The sequence below is a fragment of the Neoarius graeffei genome, chromosome 1 (genome assembly GCF_027579695.1).
Source record: "Neoarius graeffei isolate fNeoGra1 chromosome 1, fNeoGra1.pri, whole genome shotgun sequence".
Classification (NCBI taxonomy): domain Eukaryota; kingdom Metazoa; phylum Chordata; class Actinopteri; order Siluriformes; family Ariidae; genus Neoarius; species Neoarius graeffei.
In genome coordinates this window covers 103,243,851-103,258,386 of record NC_083569.1, presented here as the reverse complement: position 1 = coordinate 103,258,386, position 14,536 = coordinate 103,243,851, and the positions used below count along the sequence as shown (strand labels likewise).

General features: G+C 46.1%; 1 protein-coding gene across 1 annotated transcript in view; it reads right to left on the bottom strand.

Annotated features, from left to right (window-relative positions):
• The window catches only part of LOC132879620 (desmoglein-2-like protein), a 116,792-nt gene that overhangs the window by 67,637 nt on the left and 34,619 nt on the right, over positions 1–14,536 (bottom strand). The window contains exons 4-7 of the mRNA XM_060913731.1: positions 13,454–13,595; positions 11,747–11,913; positions 9,524–9,673; positions 1,832–2,026 (exon numbers count right to left, since the gene is read on the bottom strand). Coding sequence (XP_060769714.1) covers positions 1,832–2,026; positions 9,524–9,673; positions 11,747–11,913; positions 13,454–13,595 — 654 coding nt within the window. The remainder of the gene's footprint in view (positions 1–1,831; positions 2,027–9,523; positions 9,674–11,746; positions 11,914–13,453; positions 13,596–14,536) is intronic.

The window sequence follows — 14,536 nt, the reverse complement described above, 5'->3', positions numbered from 1 at the left end:
CAAACAACAGCAAGAGCCCTCTCCCCAATCCGAAGGCGCAGCGAGGCGACCCTCTCGTTCACTGGGGTAAACTCCAACACATGGCGGCTGAGCTGGGGAGCTATAAGCAAGCCCACACCAGCCCGCCGCCGCTCACCACGGGCGACTCCAGAGAAGTGGAGAGTCCAGCCCCTCTCGAGGAGCTGGGTTCCAGAGCCCAAGCTGTGCGTGGAGGTGAGCCCGACTATCTCTAGCCGGTACCTCTCAACCTCCCGCACAAGCTCAGGCTCTTTCCCCCCCAGCGAAGTGACATTCCATGTCCCAACAGCCAGCCGCTGTGTCCGGGGATCAGGTCGTCGAGGCCCCTGCCTTCGACTGCCACCCAATCCACATTGCACCAGTCCCCTACTGCTACCTCTGTGGGTGGTGAACCCACAGGAGGTCGGGCCCACGTCAGCTCTTCGGGCTGAGCCCGGCCGGGCCCCATGGGCAAAGGCCCGGCCACCAAGCGCTCGCATACGAGCCCCAACCCCGGGCCTGGCTCCAGGGTGGGGCCCCGGCTGCGTCATCCCGGGCGACGTCACGGTCCTCGGATTTTTCTCCATAGGGGTTTTGGTGAACTGCTCTTAGTCTGGCCTGTCACCTAGGACCTGTCTGCCTTGGGAAACCCTGACAGGGGCATAATGCCCCCGACAACATAGCTCCTAGGATCATTCAAGCACACAAACCCCTCCACCACAATAAGGTGGCAGTTCAAGGAGGGGTTTTAAAATATAAAATGTTAAAATATACCCCTCCCCCCCAACACCACCATCATGTATATTGGACAGTAGGCTAATGGGCCAAAAGAACCTGTTATTTCACAGTTTGTGACCCTGCCAACAATCAGCCAGATCAGAGGCAAGAGTATGGGCAAAATTTATGTGTTTTTTTCTTTTTTCTTTTAAATCTGGAAATATCGTAACCGACCAGCCTCCCCTGTTTGAAGGACTACCAGCTGCCACTGGTCCAATTGGACCTATATAAACACTCTGGGTGTTAATTCAACACTGAGGAATTTGCTGTGTGTCTTTGGACTGTGGGGGAAACTGAAGCACCCGGAGGAAACCCACACAGACATGTGGAGAACATGCAAACTCCACACAGAAAGGCCCCCGTCGGCCACTGGGCTCGAACCCAGAACCTTCTTGCTGTGAGGTGACAGTGCTAACCACTGCACTACCATGCCGCCCCCAGGACTAGACCCATGGTTTTTAAAATGGAGTCCATGAGGAAGAGCCAAGGGAGTTGTAATTTCTTTGCTTTTTGAAATTTAGTGACAGTGGTGGAACTCTCAACCCACCATTCTTGAATTATTTATATTTATTACTGAATTGTTCTAGTTATTAACCTCTTTTAAGGGTCATTTGAATATATTTAATGCTGAATTATCTGGATTAAGCAAGTAAGTTTGATAAATAGAAAAAAAGAGGCAACACATCATTGTAAATAATGAGCCTAATATTTGGAACATGTTCAATAAATAAGTCTATCAACAGATTTTATTGTATTTTGATTATCTTTAAAGAGGTTCCATGACTGCAAAACATCCAAGATAACCTGACCAATACTCTGTTCATCAATTGTAGTGGAAATCACAAAACATTTGGCTTGTGCAAAAAAGGTGATTATTACTTTCAGTTTCAGCCAATGATATTTTAGACGATTTATTTAGACTAATAAATAGACATTTAATTTATTTGAATGTACACAATAAAGACCTCCACTATTTCCAGAGTCATGTGAAATAAAGCTTTCCATGATGTTCAATGTTTTCATCTGTTGTGTCACCTGTGTAAATTATCTATCTTACCTTCTTGACTGTTACGATGCCCTCGTTAGTTTTGGGGTCCGTGCTGATATCGAAGTAACCAGCCTCATTTCCAGAAATGATGGTGTACACAGCCTCCCAGTTTTCCGTGTGAATCTTATCCTTGTCTGTGGCCTTAATTTGGACTTCCATTTCCACTTTCGTATTCATTCTATTCTCCTCCACAGTCCCCTCATACTGCAAACATCACACACACATGGTGAGAATAAGCATTCAGCCATGAGTCGGATATTTTGTGTTCTGTTTTGAGAGTCTGATTGCAGAGTTTGATTGGTGCTATTTGCAGCCCAGTCCCACAGGAGGAAAAAAAGTTGTATGCAAGATATTTGCAGCACCTTCTATACACTGAATTTCAACATTATGGCACAACCGTACACTATATAGCAACATATCAAACTTTCACTCAAATGCCATGTATGTAACAGCATATTTTAACCAAGCTAGCAATCACCATCAAGCCATTTGAATAAGATCAATATGCACTAAATAATCCACTGCAATATGCACTAAATAATGCACTGCAAACATCACACACACATGGTGAGAAGAAGCATTCAGCCATGAGCTGGATGTTTTGTGTTCTGTTTTGAGAGTCTGATTACAGAGTTTGATTGGTGCTGTTTGTATCCCAGTCCCACAGGAGGAAAAACAGTTGTATGCAAGATATTTGCAGCACCTTCTATACACTGAATTTCAACATTATGGCACAAGCGTACACTATATAGCAGGGGCGATTTCTCAGAGACAACAAGGGAAGCCGAGCTTCCCCTAAAATTCTCTCCCCAAACTGTGGCATCTACGACGTTGAATTCTCATTAAAACAATAACTTGCATAACATAATATATGCCCAAGATTGTATTTACATTCATAACTATCCTGTAACTTATTTGAGTGATGTCTGATGAACTTGCAGTTCGCTACGAGAATCACCTTTGCTGCCAGGCTGTAACCAGCGTTGCCAGATACTGCTGATGTTTTCCAGCCAAAATATGTTCAAAACCCGCCAAAATGCACTTAAAACCGCCCAATCTGGCAACACTGGCTGTAACCTTTCTTATTTCAATGGGCTCTATGGACTGGCAGCCGGGTATCCGTTGCAGTCTATGAGAGGGCTCTGAACAGCCAATTTCGGCTAGTTGTTATTGGTTAAAATCGACAAAATCGTCACTTCCAGGGAAGCCGGGCTTCTCTGGGACTAAACGAGACAGTGGGAGGGACTGTTAGGGTTTTGCTGGGATTCGAACCTGGTTCGTTGGTGTGATAATCCAGCAAACCCCCACTAGGCCACCAGGGGGATGACTCAAATGCAGAGGCGTGAGGCGGAAGTAGAAAAAGAATCAAAAGGTTTATTTAAACTATATACACTATATACAGGGCAAAACAAAAGACAAAAAAAAACCAAAGAGTATAATCCAAAAGAAAAGCAAAGTGCAAAAATACAAAAGCTAAGAAGATCAAAAAACACAGTACAAAGGAAACTGGAGATAAACATAACAGCACAAAGACTCCGTGACAAGAGGACTGAACTCAGGGGTATAAATAGACAAACTAATTAAGGACACAGGTGAAGATAATTAGGCAATTAACACAAACACAAAACACAGGAACAGTGGCGGCCTCTAGAGGCCAAAATAAACACGACATGAAAAGGAAATAACAGCGGCCTCTAGAGGCCAAAACAGTCCTAGTCCTAACAGGACCCCCCCCTCTAGGAGCGTCTCCTGACGTTCCCAGGGCGATCCGGATGGGCCGAATGGAAGTCCCGACATAGTTCTTTATCAAGGACATCCCGAGCAGGAACCCAGCAGCGCTCCTCAGGACCATAGCCCTCCCAGTCCACCAGATATTGCAACCCGCCGCGGACCCGGCGGGAGTCAAGCAGGCGATTCACAGTGAACACAGTCTGCCCCTGGAAGATGCGGGGGGGTGGGGGGTTCCTAGGGGCAGGGGCATACGTAGACGTCAGTACGGGCCGTAACAGGGAAACATGGAAAGTGGGGTTGATCCTCAGAGTCCGGGGCAACTGGAGCCGGTAGGAGACAGGGTTCACCCTGCGCACCACCTTGAAGGGGCCAATGTAGCGAGGAGCAAGCTTGCGGTTCTCCACCCGCAGTGGAAGGTCCTTAGTGGACAGCCAAACACGCTGCCCAGGGCGGAAAGCGTGTGCAGGTCTTCTATGGCGGTTGGCCTGAGTCTGGTTGGTTCTGGAGGTCTGTATGAGGGTCTTCCTGACCTTGCTCCAGGTCTTGCGACACCGTCTCACATATTGGTTGACCGAGGGCACCCCCGCGTCCTCCTCCTGGTCCGGGAACAGAGGTGGCTGGAACCCGAATTGGCACTGGAATGGCGACAGCTTGGTGGCCGATGACTGCAGGGTGTTGTGGGCGTACTCCGCCCATGGCAGCCAGGTGCTCCACGATGTCGGGTTATCCATAGCCAGGCCTCGCAGGGTGGTTTCCAGGTCCTGGTTGAGCCTCTCCGTCTGACCATTGGACTGTGGGTGAAACCCAGAGGAGAGGCTGGCAGTGGCTCCGATGACCTTGCAGAACCCGTGCCACACTCGGGAGGAGAACTGGGGCCCTCGGTCTGAGACGATGTCCTGTGGAAGACCAAAGACTCGGAAGACATGATTAAACAAAAGTTTCGCAGTTTCAAGAGCAGAGGGGAGTTTGCACAGTGGTATGAAGCGGCAGGCCTTGGAGAATCTGTCAACTAAGACCAAAATGACCGTGTTACCTTGTGACTCAGGGAGACCCGTGATAAAGTCGACTGCCACGTGGGACCAGGGACGCCGGGGAATGGTCAGAGGATGCAGGAGACCCTGGGGACGCTGTCGTGGGTTCTTGGTTCTGGTGCAAACCTCACAGGACAGGACAAATGACCTTACTTCCTTCTCCATGTTAGGCCACCAGAAGCGTCTTTTCAGGAAGTCCAGGGTCCTCCGAGCTCCCGGGTGGGCGGTGAGAGGGGAAGAGTGACCCCACTGGAGAACCTTGGCCCGGGCTTGATGTGGGACGTACAAGAGGCCTGGTGGCCCCGTCCCAGGACCGGGGTCCTGGCGTTGGGCTCGTCGGACAGCCTCCTCAATACCCCAGCGGACAGGGGCCACAATCCGGGACACAGGGATAATAGGCCCGACTTCATTCTCCCTGTTAGTGGCAGAGAACAGTCTGGACAGTGCGTCAGGTTTGGTGTTCTTGGAGCCGGGGCGGTATGAGAGGGTGAAGTCAAACCGACTGAAAAACAGGGCCCACCTAGCCTGTCGAGGGTTCAGTCTCTTGGCTTGCTGGAGGTACTCCAGGTTCTTGTGGTCAGTCCAAACCAGGAATGGATGTTGTGCTCCCTCCAGCCAGTGCCTCCACTCCTCAAGGGCCAGTTTGACCGCTAGCAGTTCTCGATCCCCCACATCGTACCGGGACTCAGCAGGACTCAGGCGGTGGGAGAAGTAAGCGCAGGGGTGCAGCTTTCCTTCCGAACGTTGAGAGAGCACCGCGCCGACACCACTGTCCGAGGCGTCCACCTCCACGATGAATGGTTGGGAGGTGTCCGGGAGAACCAGAATGGGTGCCGTGCAGAAGCGGTCCTTGAGGTCTTTGAACGCCTTTTCTGCCTGAGGAGACCAGCCATAAGATCCACCTGTCCCTTTGGTGAGGTCTGACATGGGTGCTACCACAGAACTGAAGTTCCTGATGAACTTGCGGTAGAAGTTAGCGAATCCTAAGAACCGCTGAACCTCCTTAACGGACTTGGGAGTAGGCCAATCCCGGACGGCCAGGGTCTTGGCAGGGTCCATTTGGAGTTGGCCTGTCCGTACAATAAATCCCAGAAAGGAGACCTCGGGAACATGAAATTCGCATTTCTGGGCCTTGGCGAACAGATTGTTCTGTAGCAGCCTCTGGAGAACCTGGCGGACATGGTGGCGGTGCTCCTGCACGGTCTTGGAAAAGATAAGGATGTCGTCGAGGTAGACAAAAACGTATAGGTTAATCATGTCCCTTAAGACGTCGTTGATTAGGGCCTGAAAAACAGCTGGTGCGTTGGTGAGTCCGAAGGGCATCACCTGGTATTCGTAGTGCCCAGACGGGGTGTTAAAGGCAGTCTTCCACTCGTCTCCCTGTCGGATACGGATGAGGTGGTATGCGTTCCGTAGGTCCAACTTGGTGAAGACGGTGGCGCCTTGGAGCAGGTCGAAAGCTGTGGACATCAGCGGAAGGGGATATCGGTTGCGCACAGTGATCTTATTCAGGCCCCTGTAATCAATACATGGTCGGAGCCCCCCATCCTTCTTGCCGACAAAGAAGAAGCCGGCTCCAGCAGGTGAAGTGGAGGGTCGAATAAACCCAGAGACCAGGGCATCTTTGAGGTATTCCTCCATGGCCTTGCGTTCTGGCTGAGAGAGTGAAAACAGTCTGCCACGAGGAGGGGTAGTCCCAGGGAGCAAGTCGATGGCACAGTCGTAGGCCCGGTGCGGAGGAAGAACGGCGGCCCTGCTCTTGCTGAATACCTCCTTGAGATCCCAGTACTCTGTGGGAACTTGAGATAACTCGGTGAGATCAGGGGGCTCGGCAGGAGACACAGGAGAGCTAGAGAGCAGACAAGAGGCATGGCATGCAGGGCCCCATTCCACAACCTGGCTTGTTACCCAGTCTATGCGAGGGTTGTGGCGAGTAAGCCAAGGAAGGCCTAGAATAACTGGGAACTCAGGTGAAGGAATCAGGTGCAGGGATATTTCTTCCTTGTGACCTTGAGACTGGAGGAAAACTGGAGAAGTAACTTGGGTGACTCTTCCATCACCTAACGCTTGGCCATCGAGGGCAGACACAGACAGTGGGACTTCAAGAGGTGCAGTCGGAATATTGATGCTTTGGGCGAAGTGAATATCCATAAAGTTCCCAGCCGCCCCTGAGTCTATCAAAGCTTGACAAGAGTGGACAGACTCACCCCAGGAGATGGAGACCGGGATGTAGATTCCTTGGCCAGGGAGTCCGGGAGAGAGGGTAGGCCCCGTCACAACCCTCCCTCGGCTGGACGGGGCGGTCCTTTTCCCAAGAGTTCGGGACATGATGCTCGGAAGTGACCAGGCTTGCCACAGTAGATGCAGCACTTGTCCCTCCTTCTGCGCTCCCTCTCAGATGCGGAGAGGCGAGTACGACCCACTTGCATGGGTTCTGGACAGTCACTGAAGGAGGTAGACGGTCTCCAGGTAGAGGTAGGGAGGCTGGGGGGGCTCAAGGCTTGGTGGCGTTCTCTCATCCTGTTGTCCAGACGAATAGCATGTGAGATGAGGGTTTCGAGGTCACTTGGGCATCCAATAGAGGCCAGACCGTCCTTGATGGGGTCAGACAGACCATGGTGGAAGGCTGACACCAGGGCAGTCTCGTTCCATCCACTTACTGCTGCGAGTGTTCGGAACGAGATGGCGTAATCTGCGACGCTTCCTCCTTGCCGGATGGACATGAGCTTTCGGGCTGCGTCGGTACTGATGTCTGTCTGATCGAAGACCCGAAGCATCTCTTCAGAAAACAGCTGGAAATCAAAGCACTCAGGTCCCTGTCTTTGCCAGATAGCAGTAGCCCAGGCTCGCGCCTTACCAGCTAATAAGGTGATCACAAAGGCAATCTTGCGGCGATCCGTAGTGTAGGTGGTAGGCTGAAGCTCAAAGGTGAGTTGACACTGAGTAAGGAACTCTCGGCACTCACTGTGCTTGCCGTCATACCTCTGTGGTGCAGGAAGGCTGGGTTCGCGAGGTGAAGAAGGCAGCACTGCAGGAGGCACTGGAGCAGGAGTGGGAGCTGGATCAGGAGCAGGAACTGGATCAGGAGCAGGAGATGCAGGCAGAGATGTCAGCTGTGCCAGGGTTTTCCCAATTTGCTGAAGCAGTTCCTCGTGGCGAGCGAGGGCCTCACGTTGGCTGGTGAGCGTACGTCCATGAGCGTCCATGGTCGCTCCGAAGCGTGTCAAAGCTGCCATAATTCCCTGAAGGTTGGCCGGGTAGACAGTTGAAGCAGCCTCTGCTGAGTCGGTCATGACGGAGTCTTTCTGTTAGGGTTTTGCTGGGATTCGAACCTGGTTCGTTGGTGTGATAATCCAGCAAACCCCCACTAGGCCACCAGGGGGATGACTCAAATGCAGAGGCGTGAGGCGGAAGTAGAAAAAGAATCAAAAGGTTTATTTAAACTATATACACTATATACAGGGCAAAACAAAAGACAAAAAAAAACCAAAGAGTATAATCCAAAAGAAAAGCAAAGTGCAAAAATACAAAAGCTAAGAAGATCAAAAAACACAGTACAAAGGAAACTGGAGATAAACATAACAGCACAAAGACTCCGTGACAAGAGGACTGAACTCAGGGGTATAAATAGACAAACTAATTAAGGACACAGGTGAAGATAATTAGGCAATTAACACAAACACAAAACACAGGAACAGTGGCGGCCTCTAGAGGCCAAAATAAACACGACATGAAAAGGAAATAACAGCGGCCTCTAGAGGCCAAAACAGTCCTAGTCCTAACAGGGACAAGAAACCGGGCTGATGAAGGATTATTGGAGGTAGTGTTTGAAAGACATGAGGAGGGCGGGCTCTGTACTTCGGCGTCGGCGAGGAACACGGAAGTATGATCAGTCAGTCCCCAGCGGATGTCGAGAAAGTGTAGTCGTGTGCCAAAGTGCTGTCCGACTTTCTTTTCATATAAATGTTTCTTCTCATTGATGTCTCTGTACATTACTCTGTAAATAAATGTAAATATTACTCGTTGTGCTCCGTTAACTTTCATCCATTCTATCAGTTTGATCATTCGCGAATTCACTCGTTTATTTCATTTGTCGTTCAATCTGGTTGTAGGCTAGCTTGAGCCTTATTGGGATCTGCAGTGCTAGCTGCTAACAGAAATTGGTGAAGTCTCTGGAAAGCACAACCAGCTAGTATGACAGGGTCACAGACCATTTTCTGGAAAAGGAGCGGAGGGCAGAATTTGTGTATAAATAGTGTGCATCATATAATGTTCATGAATCTGAAGTGTGTATATTGTTCAGTAATGTTAAGAGAATTGTGGGCTCTGTGTTATAGGTTATACCTGGGTATAATATTCAAGGTTCTGTGTGTTGCATAGCCTACCTGGTTATGAATTTCCAGACTGTGTTGCAGAAGATGTTCAAGGATGTGTTGCACAGCTGGGTGTTGCGTTAAAGACTCTGTGTTGCATATCAGGGTATGACGTTCAAGGCTCTTCGTTGAATAGCCAGTGATTTTTGGATGTTTGATATTTTTGATTAAGGATATGAGGCACTAGCCTGGCAAGCCAGACTATAACATGAAATGTACAAGCAAAAATACTTTCTGCCACTAGGTAGGGTTGTAGTTCACTATGCTAATGGGGCACACCTTTCCATGCTTTGATATCCGGCCTACAGGTTTTACGATGAATGCGTAAAATGGGCTTCACAATTTTAAAAACCAGCAGCCGCCACTGCTATATAGCAACATATCAAACTTTCACTCAAATGCCATGTATGTAACAACATATTTTAACCAAGCTAGCAATCACCATCAAGCCATTTGAATAAGATCAATATGCACTAAATAATTTATTAGAGATTTATATAATTATGAGACAATTAACATTAGCTATTCATTATAAGAAAAAAATCCAGAGAAAAAAACCCACTCACAGAGCCGTCCTCTAATATGGGGATGTTATCATTGACATCAAGTATGTTGATGGTCACAGTCCCTGTTCCTGTCCGTGGTTTGTTTTGAGGATCAGTATAGCGTCCATCCATGTCTGTGCCTGTGATTATCAGTTTGTACATTTCTTGTGTCTGTGTAAGAAAAAGTTGAAAATAGTTTTGACCCATAAATGTTAACAATTTAAAAATTATTGTTTTGAATTCTGTCTTGCATTAAAAGAGCATGCAATAGAAAAATATCAGTAGCTCAGGAGAATGTCTCATATTGCCATGAGGCAGGATTCCCCAGTTTGAATGCCATGAAAACACCCTGGTAACATAAATTAAGGATTACAACTCATTTAGGAGAGAGCACAGACTACTCCAGCAGATTGTATCATTTTAAAGTTACTATAGTTTATAGATTGTCTAAAGTATTTTCAGTGGTTGTGTGACATATTTGAGTAATGCACATTGGGTATTTTTAGTGCTAAGTGTAAACACAATAATTAGAAAATCTGTCAAAGTTAAAAAAGAGGCCATTTTTGTCAACCTGGAACGGCCATCACTGAACAGAGGTGAGGGTCTAAGACATCATTTATCAGCCACCTACAATGCAGTCCTTGGCACACTTCCCAGACAACTGAGGCTACATCCACACGACAACGGCAACGAGATGTTATTCAAAAAAATATCGCGTCCACATGGGCAACGATCAGTAAAATATCAGGTCCATATGGCAACGCAATGCTTGCTGAAAACGATGCAATATACATGCCACACCTCTAGGGGCACTGTAAGACGGTCCCTTTGGAGACACCAGAACAATAAAAGAAGTAAGGATGCATGCGCATAAACTATTATGCGCGAGACTTCATATTAGCCACAAAGTCAGAAAAATCTGTTCGTAAAATTACATTATAATGACCAAATACAATGAAAAGTATTTTTCCAGTCTCACCTGTGAAAGGTAATCCCATGTGATCTCGTTTGGACGGCAAACCTGTTGGTACAGTTAAACGCAGCACATGAATGAGGCATCTTTATTCTCCACTTTGCCCCATCCAATATGGCGGCGAGGATGACGTATGATTCTACGCAGAAGGCGGCGTCTTTAATGGTCGGGAATAAATTGAATGCTACACGTTGATGGATTAATTTGTTATTCTACGCCCTTTTTGAGGAATGTATTGTAGGACTTAAACCAACATCTGAAGAGGTGAGATCGCTCCTTTTTTTCCCTATTTTTGCTGGCAGGATTGACTCTGCCCTAAGGGCTATTCTCTCTCTCTCTCTCTCTCTCTCTCTCTCTCTCTCTCACTTTGCACCATTACACAATAAATATTCACAGTGAAAATATTTTGTAAGTGCGTTTCATGAACCAAGTTATAGGATTTGTTGACAACTCGCATCGAGTTCGTTACACTTCTACCCGGCGTGAAGCACTGACAGTCATGTGGTTGTGACGTCATCGTAAACAAATCCGTTCTACTCATCCAGATGACTTCGCAACGGCAACGTTGCCAGATCTTTCCACTCTGGGACCCGTTCTCAAAAGATTGCGTTTTGGGGCACCAAAAACGCCGGTGCCGTGTGGATGCCAGGCCTAAACGATAAACAATTGTATCGGATTCACCTGAATCCGTTGCCGTGTGGACAGGGCCTGAATGCACACCAAAACCCAGCTGTTTTCAGTGACTCACAGGAGGACAGAGAGAACCAGCAATCCATTGATCACCCTAACGACTCTCGAGGCTGTTCACACCCAGCCCCCAGTGACCCACACCAGCAGGATGGCTCAACGACACCTTAGGATTGCTTTTCATCCATGAGAGGATAAATACCTGATACTCCCTATTAGTCAGATAGAACTGAAGAAGCCTTTCGGATGAGAGGTGAAACCTCTTCAAGAATCTTCAAACAAGTCCAGTTGCTCTCTTTTACCACCCACAGTATGAGATTAAGCTAATTAACCACAGAGACATTTTTTTTACCCATCTTTACCAAGGATGTCAATAATTCTGACACTGCATAAGAAAGCCTTGGATAATAAAACTCAGATTGTATGAAGCTCAGATTCTAATCTTCTCTAACTAAATATTGTCTAATATTTAATGTCTTTGACAGGGTTCTCTTCCTGGAATTGCTCACTTTCAACAAGGCTGTTGATGAACTTACTGCACAATAGTGATTGTGATGTCTGCTTTTTATGACTGAGGTGCTCACCTCTCTGTCCAGAGTGTTCATTTTGACTTTGATTTCACCAGACGATCGCTCAATTTTGAACATTGACTCTCTCGCCGGCTCCTGCTGAATAATCCTGTATGCAATTTTTGAATTTGGTGTTCCTGGCTCGTCTGCATCATAAGCTGTGACTGTAATTACAGAGGTGTCTAGGAGAAAAAGTATTAACATTGAAACAGAACCATATGAGATACATTTATAAAGGACCATATTCCCCTTTTCCCAACAAAAATCAGAATGTCAAATATGATGTTGCAAAATTGATATTGTGACAAATTACATCAAAATATTTTCCTGAGACATCACAGATATGGCCATTTATGAAACAACTTATTATTAATGACACTCTTATGTGCAGCTGATTGGACATTAAAATATAGCAAAGCACTGTTGATTTCTTGATTCTGATTGGTCAGAAAATGTTTATTAATTTTCCAGAAGAACAGCTCTGACAGGAGTGCACCTGCAATGCACAGTATTATATTAAAGCTAGATGGCCTTTAGATTTCATAAAATCGGTGAAATTTAGTTTCCTTCAGAAATTTGGTCATTGTGATATGTTTATTTCTGTAATATCTACTGTAAAAATAAATAAATAAAAAAACGCAGGCCATTCTGTGGCTGGGAAGTTATTTAATTTGAAGGGATTCCCTAGCAAATATTGTGCATGAAATTGCTCACAGTCGAACAGACAGAGGAAGTCCGGTGTGCGCATTCTCTGGAGCCCTGCTTCTTCTTCTTCTTCTTTTACTTCTTCTGTTGGGTTTTCCCACATGCGGCATCCAGTGTTGCATTACTGTCGTCTACAAGTTTATCTTGACTGTGCACTGACAGTTACATCATTCTTTTGCTAAACAAACAGCTGATCGCACCGAGGTGCTCGCTGACCACCGATATTTATTAGTTTGGTCCAGCGTTTCCTTTCCTTCGCAACATAACATCTTTTCTTCTCGCATTCCGTTACTGTAGTCAGTCTTTCCCGTTTCATTTGCATCCTCCATTTTCCTCTTCCGTTTCAAATTTGTATCCCACAATGTCTTGCGCGAACAGGGAAAGCCCACCATGTGATGCATGACGATTTGTATCTTGTATTGTGTCCTGGTGAAGCAAGAAAAAATAGCAGAGGCCATGTGGCTCTAAATTCATTAATTCTTCTATTTAAAGAAAAAAAAAACCTAATAAAATTGGAAGTCTGTGATTTCAATTCAGTAGCTTTCAGTCCACTAAACAAAAATAATTGTGTGTCAGGGGGAAAAAAAAACATAATTGTTGATCTGGTGAAGTTTTTTGTGAGGACTTTTTAAAAAACATTTAAGGCAGGAGTTTCCAGTGTCAGTGTTTTGTAAAAGTCAGGAAGTTTGCTAATCCTGGAAAAACATTCAGGGCTTTATTTTTAATTTTTTTTGTAAAATGACATCTGCATTTTTTTGTGTTATTAATTTCAAAAGAGAAAAAAATAGGCTGATGAGGGAAGCTTGATGTTTATCGGTTTTATAATGCACACGATTCAGGAACAGGATGTCTTGTGGATATTCTACAACCTTAAATGTAAATATAAAATGTTTAAAACTATGACATGGTGAATAAAAAAATGTTGGCAAATTGCTATGGAGTAAAATACTATTGGATTTGCTGTTATCGGGAACAAGAAACCCCACATTATAAGAATAAAAAAAAAAGTCCATGTACCTTTGTCACTGAGCTCATTAACAGAACCAGTGAATGAAATATTAAAATAAGGGTCTTCATCATTCTGGTCTTCAACTATGATTCTCAAATTGAGGTCCTTTTTAGCGAGTTTTCCTTCTGGTAGTATCACTCTCCCTTTTAACTAAATGAAAATACACACACACACACACACACACACACACACACACACACACACACACACACACACCATTCATGTAAATGCTTAAGAGTTCTTGGAATTCTTGCATTTACTGAACATAGCATTCTATACAGCATGTGATCCAGATGTTTCTTTAGGGTTTTAAAGGGTTAGGGTTTTGTTTAAAATTAGGGTTTTGTGAGCACTATTCATTTTGTAGTAGTTTGGTTCAGTTGAACAAATTAATTTATTTAAATTATACTTCAACAAATTTGACCAAATCTGAAATGAACAATGGGCAGCACGGTGGTGTCGTGGTGTTAGCACTGTCGCCTCACAGCAAGAAAGTTCTGGATCTAAGCCCAGTGGCTGACGGGGACCTTTCTGTGTGGAGTTTGCATGTTCTCCCTGTGTCTGTGTGGGTTTCCTCTGGGTGCTCCAGTTCCCCCACAGTTCAAAGACATGCAGGTTAGGTTAACTGGTGACTCTCAATTGACCGTAGGTGTGACTGTGAGTGTGAATGGCTGTATGTCTCTATGTGTCAGCCCTGTGATGACCTGGTGACTTGTCCAGGGTGTATCCCACCTCTCGCCCATAGTCAGCTGGGATAGGCTCCAGCTTGCCCGCGACTCTGCACAGGATAAGTGGTTATAGATAATGGATGGATGACATGACTCAATTTAAAAATTTGCCACAACTGCACCACATGAAATTCTAGCTTAGGTATGTGTTTCTACACTCTTACAGTAGTCATGCACAGCTAATTTGCATTCATGGTTTGTACAAATGGGTTGTTGAATCATTTTTAAGGCCCATCGATCAACAGTGAAGCTAAAAACATCTGATGCACAGCCTCAATTTTTTTATTAACTTTCTTTGTTGGAAGCAATTTCACAGGCAACAAAATGACAGTGCAATATGACAGAGAGGACTTCCAGTCTATC